Source organism: Mesocricetus auratus, unplaced genomic scaffold (genome assembly GCF_017639785.1).
Source record: "Mesocricetus auratus isolate SY011 unplaced genomic scaffold, BCM_Maur_2.0 Super-Scaffold_100676, whole genome shotgun sequence".
NCBI classification, from domain to species: domain Eukaryota; kingdom Metazoa; phylum Chordata; class Mammalia; order Rodentia; family Cricetidae; genus Mesocricetus; species Mesocricetus auratus.
In genome coordinates, this window is record NW_024429266.1 from 147,348,305 (window position 1) to 147,366,842 (window position 18,538).

General features: G+C 51.7%; 2 protein-coding genes across 2 annotated transcripts; one reads left to right on the plus strand and one right to left on the minus strand.

Moving 5' to 3' along the window:
• Window positions 1–706: 706 nt before the first annotated feature.
• Window positions 707–7,549, plus strand: Tex261 (testis expressed 261). The gene is made up of 6 exons (XM_005071095.4): window positions 707–878; window positions 1,428–1,507; window positions 2,669–2,822; window positions 4,285–4,352; window positions 4,907–5,009; window positions 5,148–7,549. Exons 1-6 carry the CDS (start codon window positions 809–811, stop codon window positions 5,261–5,263), a joined length of 591 nt encoding a protein of 196 aa, XP_005071152.1. The 5' UTR covers window positions 707–808; the 3' UTR covers window positions 5,264–7,549.
• Window positions 7,550–8,289: 740 nt separating this feature from the next.
• On the minus strand, window positions 8,290–15,696 carry Ankrd53 (ankyrin repeat domain 53). Its single transcript, XM_040737091.1, has 7 exons — window positions 15,664–15,696; window positions 13,768–14,117; window positions 13,552–13,681; window positions 13,073–13,272; window positions 11,072–11,236; window positions 10,566–10,686; window positions 8,290–9,003 (listed from the first exon to the last, which is right to left on the minus strand). The coding sequence occupies exons 1-7, from the start codon at window positions 15,694–15,696 to the stop codon at window positions 8,308–8,310; spliced, it is 1,695 nt and encodes a 564-aa protein (XP_040593025.1). The 3' UTR covers window positions 8,290–8,307.
• Window positions 15,697–18,538: the final 2,842 nt, after the last annotated feature.

Below are 18,538 nucleotides of genomic sequence, written 5' to 3' on the forward strand. Positions count from 1 at the left end.
CTGTTTCAAAAAAGAAAAGAACTGAGTGTGGTGGTCTACGCCTCTAATCCCAGAATTTGGGAGGCAGAGGCAGGAGGATCTCTGTGAGTTGGAGGTTAACCCGATTTACAGATTCCAGGACTACATAGAGACCTTGTCTTAAAAACAAAACAAAACAAAACAAAAGCTGTATTTTGCCCTATCATGGTGGCACACATCTGAAATCCTACCAACTACGAGGCGGAAATGGGAGGATTGACAGTTCAAGGCCAGTCTGGGTGATGAGACCTTGCCTGAAAATAATGAAGTCAGAGTTAAGCCGCATACCGGCACTCGGAGCTGGCCTGTGTCAGCCACTAGGTGGTGTTCTCTCCGACAACTGTTTGAGGTGTCGCAAGTGCCGTCAGTGCTTAGCGGTAGCCTTGCTTAGACCAGATGCAAAGGAGCAGACCTGCACTGCGTGCGAAAGAACTAAGCCTAGAGGGAGAGTTAGGATTGAAGGTGACCATTTAAATGTACCCGGGATTCCGGACTATGCAGCTTCCTAGTGTGTGGCCTGAGACACGGTAACTTCCCTCTTCCAGAAAAGTCGGATCCATGGCTGTGCGGAGCAGAATTGGGCCAGGTTTGATTCCAGTGGTGCAGGGTGCAGCGCGAGCTCGATCCTCCGCGCCGGTTGGCGGCGCTCGCGGACTCGGCGGGGGCGCACGGGCGGCGGTGCTCGGTCCCGCTCCTCTCGGCGTCCGTGGGGCGGGGACAGCACGGCGGCGGCCGCTCAGTGTCGCGGGAGCCGGACGGCGCAGGCCCGTCCCGGCGCCCGGGGGGCGCCATGTGGTTCATGTACGTGCTGAGTTGGCTGTCGCTGTTCATCCAGGTGGCATTCATCACTCTGGCCGTCGGTGAGAGCGCTGACCCGGGCCGCGCGCGCGCTGGTGCCCCTAGCCGCCAACCGCTGCTGTGCTTTGCAGCTGGGTGCGGGCGACCCCGAGCTGGTCCTGCTGGACCTCGGCCGAACCTTCCGGAGGGGATGCATGGTCTTCGGGACGCATCCTTGCTCTCGGGGCCATGGGCTGCCCCCTTTACCTGTCCCCTTCAGCCGGGGCAGGGAAAGGGCCCTGTCTCACCCGGTTGAGTGCTAACGTTCAGCGCCCGGCCTGTAAGCTAAGTGTTCTGCAGGTATTGATTGAGTGAGTGAAGTTTCAGGTTCCTGGGACAGAGGTTAACCTTATGTTGTGCCGTCAAATCCAGTCTTTCTGCAGTTGTCCTGGCAAAGTTCTACTTGTGCCGATGAGAAGGGCTTCACAGGGGTGCTTTGACTTCTTCCTGACTTCCTTAAGTCTGGGGAGGGTTGGTGGGGACTACGGGATAGAGCAGGCTGGTGGGAATGGCCCTGGCTGAACTCTTCCTGTTTGTCCTGTCCTGTGGCCACCCCACCCCCTCCAACCCAGCGGCTGGACTGTACTACCTGGCAGAGCTGATAGAGGAGTATACAGTGGCCACCAGCAGAATCATCAAATACATGATCTGGGTAAGTGGCAACTTTTCCCTGGAGTCACCCAGGGCTTGCTTGCCCCGGCTCGGAAGCAGGAAGTGTGTGTGTGTGGTGTGTGTGTGTGTGTGTGTGTGTGTGCGCGTGTGTTTGGTTTGGAACTGCTGTGGTGCTGAGAACCCGGGTTCTGAGGGTGTCCCCTCACCTCCCTGCTCTGCACTCTGCCTTTTGGGTCTGCACTCCTGGGTCCAGATCACCCCTGGCTCTCCATCCTCATGTGGCATTGTTTCACAGCCTACTGCCACTCTTTAAGGTGACAGTGGAGCCATTGCAATTTTGTGATTTTCCTTCATGTGGCTATCTCCCACTGTGTCCACCGTCTCCAGCCCCAGATCCCCAACCCAGTTCACACTGAGAACTTACAGGGACATTCAGGACAGTTTTTAATGCTTATTTATTGCCTTCTTTCTAGTCAGAGTGATTTGTCCTAAGGGAGCATGCCTGGCCTTTCTTTTGCCTCATGGAAGGCTTCTTTTCCTAAGGACTTGGTCCCTGCCACTGCTTTCCAGCTGTTAGGAAGGCTTTTCTCCAGCAGCTGTGAGGAAGGCTGAGGTTGCTGTGGGAATGTGTGTGGACAGCAAAGTTCTTCTGCAACTACTTTCACTCTGCACATAGCCTGGGGCTGTAGTTTGTGTAAAGACAGGGCCACAGCCAGCTCATTGGCTCAGTCTGTGGGTGTGGTTGGTACAGCAATTAGACCTTTCATCACTGAGACTGCTAGCTGGGTTCATTACTGAGTTAATGTAGTTGATTCAGTAGCTCATGCTCAGCATTCAAGAAAATCTGAATGGGGTGGAGGGTGATGGGCATGCATGCAACCTTTGGTTAAATCCCCAGCTCCAAAGAGGCTCTGTCTTTACGTGAGCCTTTAACTGTAAAGGCTAGGATGACAAACTGAGTTTGAACTTTGTCACACATATGGATGTGTAGTGGAGTGCTGTGTAAAATGTTTTGTCTTACTTTGGATCATGTCAAAAGTCTTTTAGAAGTGACCTTAAAGAGGCTACCTTGGAGTGTGGCTGTGGAGGTAACTATGAACCAAGAAAACCAAAGTCTTTTGTAGTGCTGCGCAGGGCAGGCTGGGGCTGGGAATACATGTGGCCTGCAGGCCCCCTGCAGCAAGTCCTCTGTCTGTTTCAGTTCTCCACAGCAGTCCTGATTGGCCTCTATGTCTTTGAACACTTCCCCACCAGCATGATTGGCGTGGGCCTTTTCACCAACCTCGTCTACTTTGGCCTTCTCCAGACCTTCCCCTTCATCATGCTGACATCACCTAACTTCATCCTGTCATGCGGTGAGAGGGGACAAGCAGGGAAGGCTTGATGTGATTGGATGTGGGCACTCCATCCCAGACACTAAAGGGGATGCTGAGGGGAGCAGCTAAGCAGCCGCTGAGGTCCCCCAGGAGGCAAGGCTGCTTGGGGAAAATGGCTTCTTATTCCCGAGCACCCTAAAGCCTGTCTGCTCAGGGCCTAGTCCTTATCAGGGGAGGGGCTCCAGCCAGGAGGACCTTGTCAAAAAGGCAAATTAGAAGGAGGGTTTGGGAAAGTAGAGAAGGCACATTCCAGGTGGAGTCTCACCTTTAAGAAACCACTTGGTCCCTTTGAAAAGCATGGAGCTGGCTTTGCAGGTAGATAGCTCCCGAAGTCACAGAAACGACATCTTGGAGCTAGCTGCCTTTCCTCACACATTGTCAGAAGTTTCCGGTGTCTCAGGCTTGGGTCCTGACTTGGCCCCATCACTACTTCCTGTCCCTGGAAAGTCACGTCCCATCCCTGAGCCTTAGCTCTTTTGTTAGACCCAGTTTGTTCATGCGGTGGTCACAGATGTACACAAATGTTCATGCGGTGGTCACAGATGTACACAAATGTTCATGAGAAGTGGTCACAGGCACTGCCGTTCTCCTTGCTCTAACCCAGGTCAAGATGGCAGGTGGCGTGTGTCTAGGGGAAATTCTGAATGTTATCCACAGAAGGACGAGTTGTTAGAATTGGGCATCTCTCAGTGTGGTTTTATCTCAGGATTTGTTCAGCACAAGGTCCCTTGTGTGTCTCCCAGAGAGGAGCTCTGGTCACCAGAAGGCTCCTTATGTCTCTCCTGAGATTTTCTGAGGGACTTTGTGGGCACCAGGTGCCATCTAGTCCATTCAGCCTTGTGCATGGCATAGCACTATCTTCATGACAAAGGGGAAAATTGATACAGAAGCTGTGAGGTGGGGGGTGACGTGGTCTTTCTGGTGCCTGCCCTTCGCCCTGCCATGGGAACAGGTGGGGCTTTGTGCCTCGAGCAGCTGTCTCCTTCCTTGCTCTTTCTCATGAAGTTGTGCACACTAGAGAAGAGCGTACGGGACCAGAGCACACCATTGTAGACGGGTGTGCCTCGTCCCATGCTAGCTTCCAAAGGAGCCCTGACTGTACTGTGTCTCTGGGGAGGCCTCCTCCCTGCTGTACAGTGTGGAGTCTGCCGTGGTGTAGGCTCTGCCTACCCATGTCCTCCCTTCACCTACTGTTCTTGGGCAAGCAATGGTACGATCATGGATTATGTAACACAAAAAAAAAACTTTTATAACATGCCAGGATGTTCCAGTTTGTCTCCCGATTCTATTCCTGCTGCCCTCCACAGTGAGAAAGCTGGGGACCGAGTTCCAAACAGCCATGCTGTAAGGTGGCACAGACTTGAGGCTGAGACCCAGGGCTCCGGTTGGGGGTCTCCTGGATTTGGTGAACACACAGTGACCAAACTCTTCATCCCCACAGGGCTAGTGGTGGTGAACCATTACCTGGCATTTCAGTTTTTTGCGGAAGAATATTATCCTTTCTCTGAGGTAAGAGGTACCCAGTGTCTGACATGGTATGCATAGTGGCAGGGATGGGAGAGTGGAGGACTCACGGTCTGCTTTGTGATTGTTAACTGTGGTCCACAGCTGGCTCCGTTCAGGAACCATGCTCCTTAAAAACAAAAGACATGATTTTGGAAGGCAGGATGTCCGAGGAACAGAAGGGATCCCTTTGGTGGAGGTGGAATGACATTGCTCCCCCTCCCCCATGAGTCCTTTGGGTGCCCCAGTAAGGTTATCCTCAAGTCCAGGAGGGGCACCAGTCCAGCCTGTGTGACCCAGACCTCACAAGGCAGGACTGGATGGCGGCCCCATCCCCTAGTCCCAGCTCCATCAGCCTGCCCAGGGTTCCTCCTACTTGAAACCCCAGAAAGAGCAGTGTCACTTTTGGGAGGATCTGTACTCTGTCACGCTGTACTTCCCCTGTCCCAACAGTCTCAGTGTCAGAGAGCCCTGCTCCCTGAGTGCTAGCCCCTGCAAGGATGGGGTGGGCCTTCGGGGAACCCCTAGGGCTCTCCCTTCTCAGTCTCTCCTGTCACCAGGTCCTGGCCTACTTCACATTCTGCCTGTGGATAATCCCGTTTGCGTTCTTCGTGTCACTTTCGGCTGGGGAGAATGTTCTCCCCTCCACCATGCAGCCAGGAGGTGAGGAAGGGCTTGTAGGGCAGGTGGGGGGACCCACACCAGCCCTGCAAGAGAGCATTGGGCTTTGGGTGATGAGAACGGCATTCATGTTCTCATGCATGCAAGTACACACTCATCTCACTGCCTGTGTTTCCACAGATGACGTGGTCTCCAATTACTTCACCAAAGGCAAGCGAGGCAAGCGCTTAGGCATCCTGGTGGTCTTCTCCTTCATCAAAGAAGCCATCCTGCCCAGTCGGCAGAAGATATACTGAGCCTTGGGGGGGATGTGAGGGGCAAGACCAACAGAGCCAGGCCCCTGGGCTTCTGGGCTAAGTGCCTGGGAGCCTGGAGGGTGTCTTCTGCCAGCCCCCTCTGTTGTGAAGCCCCATCCCCACCCTCCTCAGGGGGCTTGAATGCTGCCAGGGGTACCAGAGAGGGTAGCAGAGCCTGCTTCACCCGGAGGCTATGTCCCCAGCCTTCCCCTTCCCAGAGTCGGGTCTGGCTCAGATGGGGCAGGCAGGGAAGGGTCTGTGAAGCTAGGGAACAGACAGCAGGTTCTCAGGCAGGTGACCATAGGGAGGAGCTGAGGGTTGGCACTTCCGGAAAAGTGCATTTTGATGTTGAACTATGGGTCTTGTCCAATGCTGGTCCCTTTGAATAAAGATTCTAGGTGGCACTGTTTGCCTTAACACCCCAGGAGTCCATCTTTCTCTCTACCTGCTAACCTTCTGCCTAGACTGGGCTAGCCTACTCTTCCAGGGACTCCTCTTCTGACTCTTGCCCTTCTGAAGAAATTCTTGTGGCCCTAAGTGGGAAGGGAACAGAGATGAGGGTGAGTGGATAAAGACAGTTTTTCTGAGGCTCCTCCCTCTTTTTCCATGTCTTCCTTCCCCAGACTGTGATAGTCTAGATGGGAGGGAGCAGAAACAGTGTGTGACTGGGTTAGGGATGCAGAAGACCATCTACGATATCCTGTTTATGTCTTCCTTTGAGGAAAAGGAGAGGGCTCTTGGTGAATTCTATCTCAGGCTCAATGAAAATAATAATAAATTGGCTTCTAGGCAGCCTAGGCTGTGGCCTGTTTCTTGAGAAATGGGACTGGGAGAGGCTACCGTTCAGAGCACACAGGCCTCACACTCGTGTGCTTCTGACTCCTGGAAGGATGTGAGCTCTGCCTTCTAAGAAGGTGGGCCCCGTCCTGGGCACAGACCAGCATCTGCTGACCTTGCACTCCAACTACAGTGCCTTGCAAGGGCTCAGCAGTACGTGGAATGAAGGCCCCGCGAGAGCTGCCACTGGCCGAATCCCGTACCTCACAGTGAGTCTGGCAGGTGCCCAGATGAACAGGCATGGGGAAGACCCCTGCTCGTGAACATCTTGTTTCATGCATCCTTCATCTCCTCTGCTCTTGTGTTTCTGTTGAGTCTCAGCCTGCCGTTCCCTGAATTTTGTTTTGCAGCTGCCGGTAAGATTGCCAGACCTATTTCTGCCGCTCGGGTGGGGAAGGTGGAGGACGTGAGGCTGCTGCTCGCCTGCAGCCTGAGACTGGCCCGCTTGGCCTTGCTGTCCACTTCTTTATCTTGCTCATCCTACCTTTCCCAGGCTAACCCTGGTGGAGCCATCACATGGAACTTACTGGATGTTGGGTAGCTGACACAGCTGATGGTCTGCTTCTTGACTCACACTCCCCTGGCACTGCTATAGCTGATGTCCCTTTACCTCTCTGTCCTTTCCGTCTCTGTATAGGCTTCTCTCTTGCCCTGTGCACACAGTTGCTCTTTGGCTGTGATATGAATTGCCTGAGGAAGTCCAGCCATGCTCGTGGCTTTAGGGACACAGGAGGAAGCCAGGACCAACTTTCAGCCCCAATTCCTCTGTAACTTCTTAGCCACAGTTCTGCTGCTTTCTGGGCACAGGAACAATTTGACCTCAAAATCTGCTGTGTTCTCCTGCTTTTTCTATACCTGCCCTGGTCCCTTGATGGCTCAGGAGCCAGGCAGAATCTTGCTTTCTCTCTCTGCCCTACATCCAGTCTATTCTTAGTATCTCTTTATTTGAGCCGCTCCTGCCATCTTTCACCTAGTTTTTAAGCAGTCTCCTGTGTTTATCCTATGGCCAGCTAGAGTTGGCCAAGTCTTTCTCGGCCTCAAGCTTCCCCAGCTCTCCACTGCCCTTAGGATAAAGTCCAGACTCCTTAGCATGGTGTGTGAGGCTCCTGGTGTCCTGGTCCCTACTGGCCTCATCATTTGCCTCCTGTATGCAGAGACCATGGCTCTCTTGCAGCTTTGATACCCTTCCCTCTACTCACTTTGGTCGTTTGCTACTTTTCCACTGAGATTTTATTTCTTCCAAGGCGCCTTCAATATCCCCTCTCCTCCCCTAGCCCCAGCTGCCACACAGACCCTTCTAGGCTCACTGGCCTGTGGTATGTATGGTCTGTCTCCCTACTAGACTGGAAGTCCCTTGAGGGCAGGGAAAGTCCTTGGATTTTTGTATTATCAACTACCTGATTTTGGCGCCTGGCCCATGGAAAGCACTCAATAAATGTTTTGTTTAAAGAGTGAGTTGTAGTGTGTGACAAGGAAACATTGGTGTCCAGGGTGGCATCCTGGACAGGTCTCACATCAGAGCCACAGGTCTTCCTCTCTTGGCAGAAGTGCTGCCCAGCCTCCTGGAACTGCTGCTTCACATATCTTAGTGGGGCCAGGAGCAAGGAGCCACTGCCCCATGGGCAGAGAAGCCTGTACTGAGTATCACATTAGCCATTCCCCATCCCCAGTCAGTATCTGCAGCAGACAGGAAGGAAAGGTGGCAGAATTCCTAGGGGCGCCCTGTCCTGGAAGCCTTGTCCTTCATGTGCTAGGGGTAGGTTATGGTAGAGCAATGAGGACCAAGAGGGTTGCTTTTACATTGCTGTGTCACAGGACATTACCAACACTACTCTGGACCTTATTGCTCTGTCAGATGTCCATGTCTCAGGGATCCGGGCAATTTATCTGTAGAGAAAAGGGAAGCCTAGGATGTGCTTCTGGGAGGAGGGAGGTAGGGATGGCTCCTACCCTTGAGCTTAGAAATGAAAACTCCGTAGGTAGTCCTTCCTGCCACAATTTGAATCTTTTACTTTTTGCTTTGTTTTTCATTTGTGTACACCTAGCTGTCCTGGAACTAGCTTTTGTAGACCACGCTGGCCTTGAACTCACACGTATCCACCTGTTTCTGCCTCCTGAGTTCTGGGATCAAAGTTGTGTGCCACCACCGCCCGGTCACACTATGAATCTTAACATTTTGCCTTCACCAGGAGGTTTCCAAAACAACTTTATGTGAGAACTCCCCTGGAGGGTTGGGCCATTTGAGTCTGGCAAACTTCCAGGGTAGCCAGGAAGGGTTCATCAAATGTCTCACGTAGGTTCATAGCCAGTGTGTTGGTAGAGGTATCTCCCAGATGCCGTTTCTGGGACACTTTGAGGATGTCAAGTGGATACAAGCCCTGGGGCACTTTCATCCTGTAGGGTTGAGACCCTGGGTACAGCACCCGGACCATCACCTCAAAAGGCAGCTGGGGCACAGGTGTCACTGAGTGATTGTCTGCTGTGCGCAGCCATGCACCTCCGAGGGAATTCCGCATCACTTGCAGGAATCTACAGAAGTCATGCTCCTTATAGGGGTCTGGATGCACACCCAGGCGTATGCCCTGAGGGAAGCCAATCTTTGTGGTCGGGGAGCTGTCAGGGTTATTGCTAAGATTCCACAGCTTGGGCCGACTGATGGTGGACGGCTTGTAGACGGGCTTGGGTGGTACCACGGGTGAGGGCAAGCTTTGTAGTTGAGCCTCCACGGAAGGATAAGATGAGAAGCCTCTGGCAATCTGGGGTCTGAGAGTCTTGGAGAGAGCCAGTGACCAAGGTTGGACACTAGCCTGTTGCTTGGGGTCAGCAGAGCTCTGGGGCCGGCCCAGCAGCTTCCCTTGGAGCCATTTTCTGAAATGAGCCTCTCTCAGAATTCGTTGTTCTTTCTGCAACAACGAAGGACACAGGACTGTGGCACTTATGGACCGGCAACCCTGTCGTGTAGCTAGTGCTCTGGGAAACTTCAGGCCTAGTGGGCAAGTTGCTGCTTTATGTGAGCCTTGTTCTGATGGAGGAGGCATCCCTTGTTCTGATTCCCAGGCTGTGGAGGAGACAAAGACTTTCATAGGAGACCTCCAGCTTGAGGACAAAAACATAGTCCTTCCCTGGGGACAACCTCAAGTTTGCAGGTCTCACTTTCCCCCAGAGGTAGCGCCAGCCTTAGATGGCTTTGGTTTGACCCCAGAAGAGGGAAGGGCTGGAAGGGCTGGCATTGGATGGAATCAATGAAGTTGGACAGGCTTCTGGGGAGTGACATCGAGGAGGACAGAGTGGCTACTGGGTGGTGGGGACTCAGCCAGAATTCTGTCTTTACTACTCCTGGCACTGAAATTTTCACGTGTGGAAATGTCCCCACCCTGTTATGTCAGTGTTTCACTCCCACTCAAAGTAATCAGGTGATTTGGGGATTGACCCAGCTCCAGAGGCCAGCTCTGATTGGTCTAAGTCAGGAGTCCTAATTCCGTCATGGCCCAGTCCTAAATCAGGCAGTGTCTGGCTTGCTTTTTGTTCTCATTGAAAGAATAGTGGTCATGTGATCCATTGAGGCCACTAAGAGGATCCTGATCGGAAGTCTGCAGGGAGCTGCTGAGTAGGGGTAGGGTCAACAGAACCCTGAGAGCTAAGGTGACACAGACAAGGGGACATCATGAAGAGAGCCCAGCTGGCACAACTGGAAGAGTACACAGTGGCAGGCCCTGCAGGCATTGTAGCATTCACTTAAGCATCCATGCTCTTGAGTTCAAGGCCTGCTCTAGGAGCAAGAGAAGAAAAAAAGGGAGGGAGGGAGGGAGGGAGGGAGGGAGGGAGGGAGGGAGGAACCCAAGCTCCTTCTAAGTTTCCTGTTAGAGTGTTTTATGCTTTATCATTATATGGTTGAACCCTCCACCTGCCACTTTAACTAGCCAAAGTACTTCACTGGTCTGGACCCTTTGCAAACCTCTAGTCTGTCAGTCTTCACCAACTCGTACCTGATCCCCAAGTTTGCTGGTTTCTACCTCCATGGTGTTCCCATGTGCCCCATGCATTCTGCACAGTGATTCCTTGTGTGGAGCAGCCCTTCCCTACTCCATATGGATGCTGGTCCATCTTCAAAGATACCTCCTTGGCAATCCCTCAGGCACTCTCCTCAACCCTCCCCCAGGAGCATAACCTACCTCTCCCTAGTACCTAAGCCTCTAGCATAGGGACCACACCTTGCTGGACTTGCAGGGCCTAGCAGGAGCCTAATGCACAGTGAGGTTAAGGGTATCTGAATGCCCCATAATTCAGGTTGCCTTTGTTTCTGGCACAGGACACGACCTTTGGCCTAAAGGAGTGGTTCATAAGGGAGGGTTGGGGTGGGGAGTAGGGCCTCCTTCTTCGAGGGAGTATTCTAGCTACTCTCACCTGGTAGCAGGGCCCAGTCCTGGCGGGGGATGGGGAGTGGGGGGATGGTGCTCTCCCTTACTTGAAATTCAATCAGGTATCGGTACTCCAAAATGGTCAGCTTCCCCTTCAGGGTCTTCAGTTTTCCCATCTCTCGGGCAAAGTCCTTCTTGTCCCGTTTCCACATGGCATCTTTCAAGAACCTGGCACCAAGGTGAGGGCGGGGCTTATTACAGTAACTGGGCTTCCCTCAGGGGGAGGGGCACTGAGGGCCAGGTGGGATGGGAGGAATTGCCAGAGTGGAGACTGGCAAGACACCCCAGTCCCAGGCCCAGGGGCTCTTTGAGAGAGGAGAGGAAAGTGACTGATGGGCTTGGAGACTTGCGGGAGAGGGAAGGAAGGAAAGCCTTGTTCAGTCTAAAGGGGTGAGGTCAGGCCAAACTCGTGTGGACAATGTCCTGTGTGGGGCCTCCTTTCCAGACGTATCCAACCCACCTGTCCTCCTTGCCCTTCCCCCTAGAGACTCAGCCTCCCTGGGGGTGGACCTTGCCAGAAGCAGCAGCAGCCAGTATGGTTGTCAAAGCTCACCGGGCACAGGTGCGGTGGTTCCATAGTTTGCAGTAGTCGATGGGTTTGTAGCCCATGGCATCTTGGGCGTGCACATTGGCTCCACTCTGCACCAGGATCTTCATACATCCCAGCAGGCCATCGCAGGCAGCCAGGTGCAGGGGCGTGAAGCCATGGCATGTCTGACTGTAAGGTATGCCATCGGGTAAGGGGCGAAGGGAAAGGTTGGGGAGAAAGACAAGCAGGTAAGTCAGCCTATCTCTGCCACCACCACCAGGGATCCTGCCCATAACCTGGCTCCTTTGCAGGCCTCAAACTTCTCTAGGAGGAGGGATGGGCTAATATGAGCCGTGTGAATCTAAGTATAGGATGTGTTTGAATATGACAGCTAGGAACTGCCTGGAGGCTCCCTGGGTTGCTCCAGGGCCACCAATCTCATCCACTTTTATCTGAATTTTGAGACAAGGTCTCTTGTAGTACATTGTTATGTAGCCAAAGATGATCTTGAACTTCTCACCCTCCTGTCTCAATCCCCTGAGTGCTGAGTGTACATATAGACGTGTACTAAGTCTGGCTCCTCCCTGGCTTTTGGCCAGGTTGGTCCTCAGACTGAAGTTAAATTTAATGTGTATGGTATGCATATGTGTATATGCATGCTCACGTGTGTGTCAGTGCATATCTATCTATGTCTATAACTGTATCTATCTCTCTGTGTGTGGGGGGGTCAGAGGTTGACACTGGGTGTCTTCCTTTTCCTCTACCATCCACCCCTTTATATGTAGATGCAACGTCTCTCTCACTTAAACTCAGAGCACACTGAATCAGCTAGTCTAGCTAGCCATCTTGCTTGAGATTTTCTGTCTCTGTCTCCCAGGGGCTGGAATCACTCCTATAATTCACCATGTTCAACTGGCATTTACAAGGGTGCTGAGGATTTGAACTAAGGTCCTCACGCTTGTACGATGAGTGTTTTACCCATTGAGCTATCTCACCGCGTCTCTATAGGTTGCAATTAAATGCTACCTCCTGGGGCTGGGGATGCACTTCCTTTGATAGAATGGTGGCCTAGCATACATAAAACCCGGGGTTCAATTCCAGCATTGTATCAAACCAGGTGTGGTGATGCATACCTGTGATCCTAGCACTTGGGAAGTGGAGGCATGAGATTCAGAAGATCAAGATCCTCCTTGGCTATCATAACCAGTTTGAGGGTAGCCTGGACTACATGTGACACTAAAAAATAATGAAGAAAGGAATCACCCCCTTCTTAGAGGTTATCGCTTCCTTAGATAGAGCCTTCCCCAGTGCCTCCGCCCCATCACCCCACTGTTCTCCTCATAACCAAGTTCTTGGAATTCTGGCCACTAATTCCTTTGCGATTAGCAAACTGTCCAGCCACTGGAAAGTCAGCTCTGTGAGGGCAAGAATGGGTTCCCTGTTTGTTACTATGTTCCAAGCTTGGGTGTGGTACTTGTTAACACACCAGGAATGCTTGGTTAGGATTCTAGGTGAACAAGGCAGTCTCTGGTATGTCATGCCTTTTCCTTGTCACAAAAGTGGGGCTGGAGAGATGTTTCAGTGTTAAGAGGATACACTGATCTTGCAGAGGCCCTGATTCTGGTTCCCAGGACAGAAGCACCTAGAATTCCAACTCCTTTATCACAAAAGCTTTATGGCACAGGCATATTCATTCTCCCAGTCTCATCCAAAGACAGCCAGTTCCCAAACTAAGTTACAAACCAGAAATACCTGGGGATCATCAAGGCTTCCAAAGCTCACAGTGGTATCTGTGAGGTCCTACTATGTACACCTGAGTGTGGGGACTAGGACACTAAGGCTCAGAGGCTGAGTGACTTGCCTGCAGACCCACAGTTTGCCTAAGCCAATTCTGGGAAGTGGATCTGTCCTCTCTGTATGCCCTGGACACTAAGTGGGTTCCCTGTCTGCTTTCTCCAGGCAGGAATCCCAGAACCTGTCATCTGGTCCTGCAAGACTATACCTCCTATAGCAGACTGGACTTACGAGTTGATGGCTGCCCCTTTCTTAAGCAGGTAGTCAACGCAGGGGAGGATGTCGGACGTGTTGTTCTTATGGATGGCGAGGTGCAGGGGCGTCTGGCCTTTGTTGGTAGGGAGATCCACAGGAAACTTGTACTCCTCTACCAGGACCCGAAGACAGGAAAGCTTTCTTTGTTGGGCTGCGAAGTGGATAGCTGTGAAGCCCTGAGGAGTGGTGAGCACAGGAGAAGGCTCAGCAGGATTGGGGCGGGGCCCACAACCCTGCCTCTGTCTCGTGGTTGCCCACTTTGTTCCCTGTGTCCCTGGGGGGTGCTCACAATCCTTCATCCCCTACCTCTCTGCTTCCAATTGGGCCTTCTACGAATGGGTAATTAGGACCTAGGCATAGAAAACGTGACCTCGGAGCTCCCCAGCGGCAGTTCATCTGGTGGCCTCTCGGGTGTTGAGGAATTTCAGCCCCCCACCCCATGCTGTAAGCTTTACCTTGTCATCAACTATGATCTCCCTGTGCTCCCGATTTAGACAGAACCGAAGCCAGTCTATATTTCCCACAGAGGCTGCGAACAACTCGGAGTAGCTGGGAATCACTTTGTGGTCCGACGACTCTGAAAGGCTAGAATCGGCCGTGCAGGGGTGAGAGGGAGGTCTGGGAACCTCCCTGGGCTTCCTCGCCGCCCACTTGCCCTCACACCTGCCCACCTGAACCGTGAGTACTCGGGATCGCTGCTCGCAGTCTTCGGCAAGGCGTGTTCTACCTGCTGCGTGCTGCCCGGTGCCGTCGGGCAGGGCTGCTCTTCTCTAGAACCCAAGGCCCTTGTCCTGCGCCGCCGAGTGCGTGCACTCACAGAGGTTGCGCGGGCATTGGAACTACGGAGCCGTTGCGCACAAGGCTGCAAAGGGCGGTGCACACGACCCGCCCCGGTGCCCCTGGCCGCACCTCCATCGCCTTTGGACCCAGCCAGGACTTGAGGGAGGGACTTGCGAGAGGGATGGAACGGGGAGCCCGCAACCCTGGAAACTCTGCACCCCGGGCTCACTACACGCTTAGCCTATATTGGAATCACATAGGGATGAAACGGAAAGTGAGGTTGGGAAATGGATTGTGGCCATCTCTGCCCATAGCGAGCAGGGCCCGGTTCCACACGCGCGCGCGCACACAGTGCGTTTGTATTTGAAGTTGCATTATGAACTAGCTGCCCTTGCCATTCCATATACTAAATTATTACGTCCTCACAGCAGCAGCACAATGGAAGACCGCTACGTCACACGAACTGTCCAAGGCAGAACCCCTCCGCTCTGGTTCTTTTCTTGAGAAACAGGAGGATAGTTCCAGGGTAGCACGGGCTTCACAGTCAGATCTTATCTCGAAAGTGTCGGGTATGGTGGTATAAGCCTGCAGCTCTGCACTCCAGAGTTAGCGTTATCAAAACACAGTAAGTAGATACTAGGAGGCAAGGTCCAGCTGGGGGAAGTGGATCCCTGTGGTGTGCCTTTGGAGTATATGTGCACCCCAGGAAAACTGAAGGAGGAAGGGTACCCTAAGGTGTGCAGTGGTATAAAGCAGAGATTCTCGGGGTTAGAATACGACTCAGGAGTTAAGAGCACTTGCTGATCTTTCAGAGGGCCTGGGTTCAGTTGTCAGTACTTACCAGGGTGACTCACAACCACCTGGAACTCCAATGCCAGGATTTCCTGATCTCTTCTGATCTCTAAGGGCACCAGGTATGTAAATGGTGCACATATATACATGCAGGCAAAGCACATATACATAGGGTATTAAATTTTAAAAAATACAGATTCTCCACTCGGAAGCAATTTTCTCTTAACCTCCTGCAATGTTCATTATAGTGCTAAGCCATGTGATGCTTAAACTTGTTGAAAGTGGACTCTGGGAGGGAGAAGAGTCCTCTTGTCCCAGACACTGGTATGCTTATTTTGAGTGTTTGGGACTGGAGAGATGTCTCAGCAGTTGAGAGCAGTTGCTGACTTTCTAGAGGACCTAGGTTTTTGGCTCCCAGCACCCACATGGCAGCTCACAACTGTCTATAACTCCAGTTCCAGAAGATCTGATGCTCACTTCTGGCCTCCCCAAATACCAGGCACACATGGGCACAGACACACATGCAGGCAAAACATCCATCCATATAAAAATTAAAAATAACCTGAATAATACTTATATTATTATTACTATTATTATTAAATGTTCTCTAAAACAGCTTTTTCCAGAATACTGTGAGACCTTAACTCTGAGTTGGGGCTAGGGAAGGCAGCAAAGTGGCCCAGGAGTAAAATGTTGTGTTGTCTTAGGTAGAAGGTGAACTGTTTTCAACAGATGTTACAATTATTTATTCCATGGTATAAAAACGCCAGCAATGGGAAGGGAAGCCAGAAGTTGAGTCGTGGGGACGCTCACCCATGGAGAGGAGTTCCTGCTGGATTTGAAAGCTCCAGCTTGGTGTGTTGTCCTTGTTTGCTCTCAGTCGTGCTAGCCCAGTTGTCCTGGACAGATGTTTTGAGTGCCTGACTGGATGGATGCCCTCTGTCTGCTGCTATTGGCTACCTGCTTGTTTGCTGTTGTATACCAAACAAACTCACATTGGAAATGAAGGCATGGCTAGTGAACCTCATTTTCTTGAGAACCCTAGGGATCAGGAATTGGCACTCCCGCCAGGCACCTTCAAAACTAGCAAATCACAGCTTTTCCTGTTGCAAGTGGAGTTTACCAACTGACTTTAGGATAAAGTAAGATCAAATACTGAGGGTTATCTGGTCCCTGGAATGGGTGTGGGGGCAACTGCTGCTCCTGAGGGTGTTTGGATGTGTGATGACCGTGGGGGCTTGCAGATGTTATCTGCATCTGGAGTACTTTGCAGTCTTAACTTTGTTTTTTAAAATTTGTTTCATTTATTTAGGCTTTTTTTTTAATGTATAGCCCATGCTGGTCTTGAACTTGCTGTAATCAGCTGGTTTTAAACTCCTAAACCACCTGCTTCTACCTCATATTTTATAGTCTTCATGCCATATCATAATCACCCAGGAGTGAGGAGACCAACACAGATCACGTATACCAATAGGCTTGGATTAATTGGTGTGGTGTGGGGCCCAGGTGTGGATATTTGACAAAATCTCTTAGTGGTTTCCCCATGCAGCCACGGTTAGGAACTACTTTAAGGTAGTCCTGCCTTTATGTTCTTTCTGAGGAGGAAAGAGGACTCCTGAGGCAGGAGAGTCACCAGAAAGGGTCAAGAAGATGGGGAAGTTTGGCAGAGCCTCAGAAAGGAAGGATGCTCTTATTGAGGACCCTTTAGCCAGATCCATGCAGCTGGGCAGAGGGCCTGGTAAAACAGCAGACAATCCACCAAGAGAAATGTCAGAATTCCCCTTGGCGAGTAGGGGTACTGGCATGGCTCCAGAGTGATTAATTGGCAAGGGAGATGGATGACTGGGTGAGGGGGCAGTGATCAGAGAGGGCACAGGACACAGAAGGGTACTGTCCCTAGCGTGCAAGGCTTGCTGTCCCACACCATCCCAAAATCTCTTCATCGTCCTTCTGGATTGGGATTCTGTCACGTTCAGAAAGCCTAAATAGTAGCCGGGCGGTGGTGGCACACACCTTTAATCCCAGCACTCGGGAGGCAGAGGCAGGCGGATCTCTGTGAGTTCCAGGCCAGGCTGGACCGATAGCCTCCAAAATAATACAGAGAAACCCTGTCTCGTAAAAACCAAAAAAAAAAAAAAAAAAAAAAAAAAAAAAAAAAGAAAGCCTAAATAGCAAGAAGGTCTTTGGTTAAATCCTCCATGGGGTCCAATGGTTAGGACTGGTATGATGGCCCCTGGAATGAGCTGTGTGGGCTAGGGCACTATGACACCCAAGGGACACTGAGAGTCATCTCTGCATTGTTGGACAACAGCAAATAAATGAGAGTGAGGAATTGTGCTTGGGCTGCCAGGCCTGGCTTGTCTGCATAGGGGCACGCTTGCATGGGGCGAGGGCTGGGCGTTCAATCTCACTTTCACTTCTGCTGCTGCTATCAGAGCAGAGGCAGGGACCCAGTTGGATCCCAGCAGTCATTGTGCTCTCTTGGGGTCTAGGGCCTGACTGTGCTAGTAATGGACAGGAAATAGGGCTTCCAGGTCAGCATCCTGGGTGCCAGGAGAGCTAATGTTGTCTTTGTGGGGTGGGCATCTGTACTTGGGAGAGAAATGGAATTTGAATGACAAGTCCTAGCAGGTAGAGCAGGGAATGTTTGCCTGTAGGATCAGATTGGAGAAAGGCTGTGTCTGGGATGTTGGCAGCACTGAGGAGAGGTCTAGTCAGGGCTGAACACTAGAGAGAGGATATATTCCAGAAAGCTCTGTGGCCTCTCCCCATCTGTTTTCCTTAGCACTCCATTGCCACACCCATTCTGAGCAGATCCTTCTCATGAGCCATCAAAGAGGCCAGTGGGCAGATAGCTAATCCCTTACAGTGGTGTTTTCAGATGGGCAGTTTCCTTGTAGACCCCAGGAGTTTACTTCATCATCTACCCTGTAAGTACCAGGATGGTCTAAAACGAGCCCAAGAGACATCCAGAATGTGGGGTTAGGGGAGATGGATTAATTGGTAAAGTGCTTGCCACACAAGTGTGAGGACCTGATTTCAGAGTCCCAGAATCCATGTGGTCAAATAACATGCTTGCAACCCCAGCACTGAGAAGGTGGAGACAGGAAGATTCCTGGGTTGTGTGTGTGTGTGTGTTCACACACACACAGAGGGGGGGAAAGGGGGAGAGAGAGAGAGAGAGAGAGAGAGAGAGAGAGAGAGAAAGGGAGGGAGAGAGAGAGAGAGGGAGAGACTGATTCTGACATATTCTAGGTGTCTGATATGTGGGCTAAGCATTTAACTGATATGTGGGATAAGCATGTTCCAAATCTCTGTACTTGGCCTCCATTTCTGAAGGAAGCACAGGCACTCTGCAGATACAATCCTCAGAAACAACCAGGAGAGATGGAAATTATGTTAAGAAATAATGGGTGAGTCAGGCGTGGCCATGCACACCTGCAGCCCCAGCATTCCAGAGGCAGAGGCAGGAAGGTTACAAATTCCAGGCCAGCCAGGTCTATACAGTGAGTTCCCAGCTAGCCAGGGCTACATAGTGAAACTCTCTCAAAGCTAAAAATTAAACGAAAACAAAGAAGATCCTAGCCCTAAGGCAAAAAAGAAATGAGGAAGTAGTTACAGAAGTTGAAATCTTAGTAACAGGAGGGTTCGTGGTGTTTGAGCTGTGGCCCATTCCTGGCCTCCACCCCTACTTCAGAGCAATTGCAGAAGCTCCAAAGTGTGTGTGTGTGGCTGAGAGAATGGGGCTTCCTCTCTCCAGCTCTGGAGATATATGACATTTCACTGGGAAGAACAAGATGCCATTTTGCCTCTCCTTCTGTCACTAGCTCCAAGCCACAGCCCGGGGAGCTATGTGGAAAGACTAAGGAT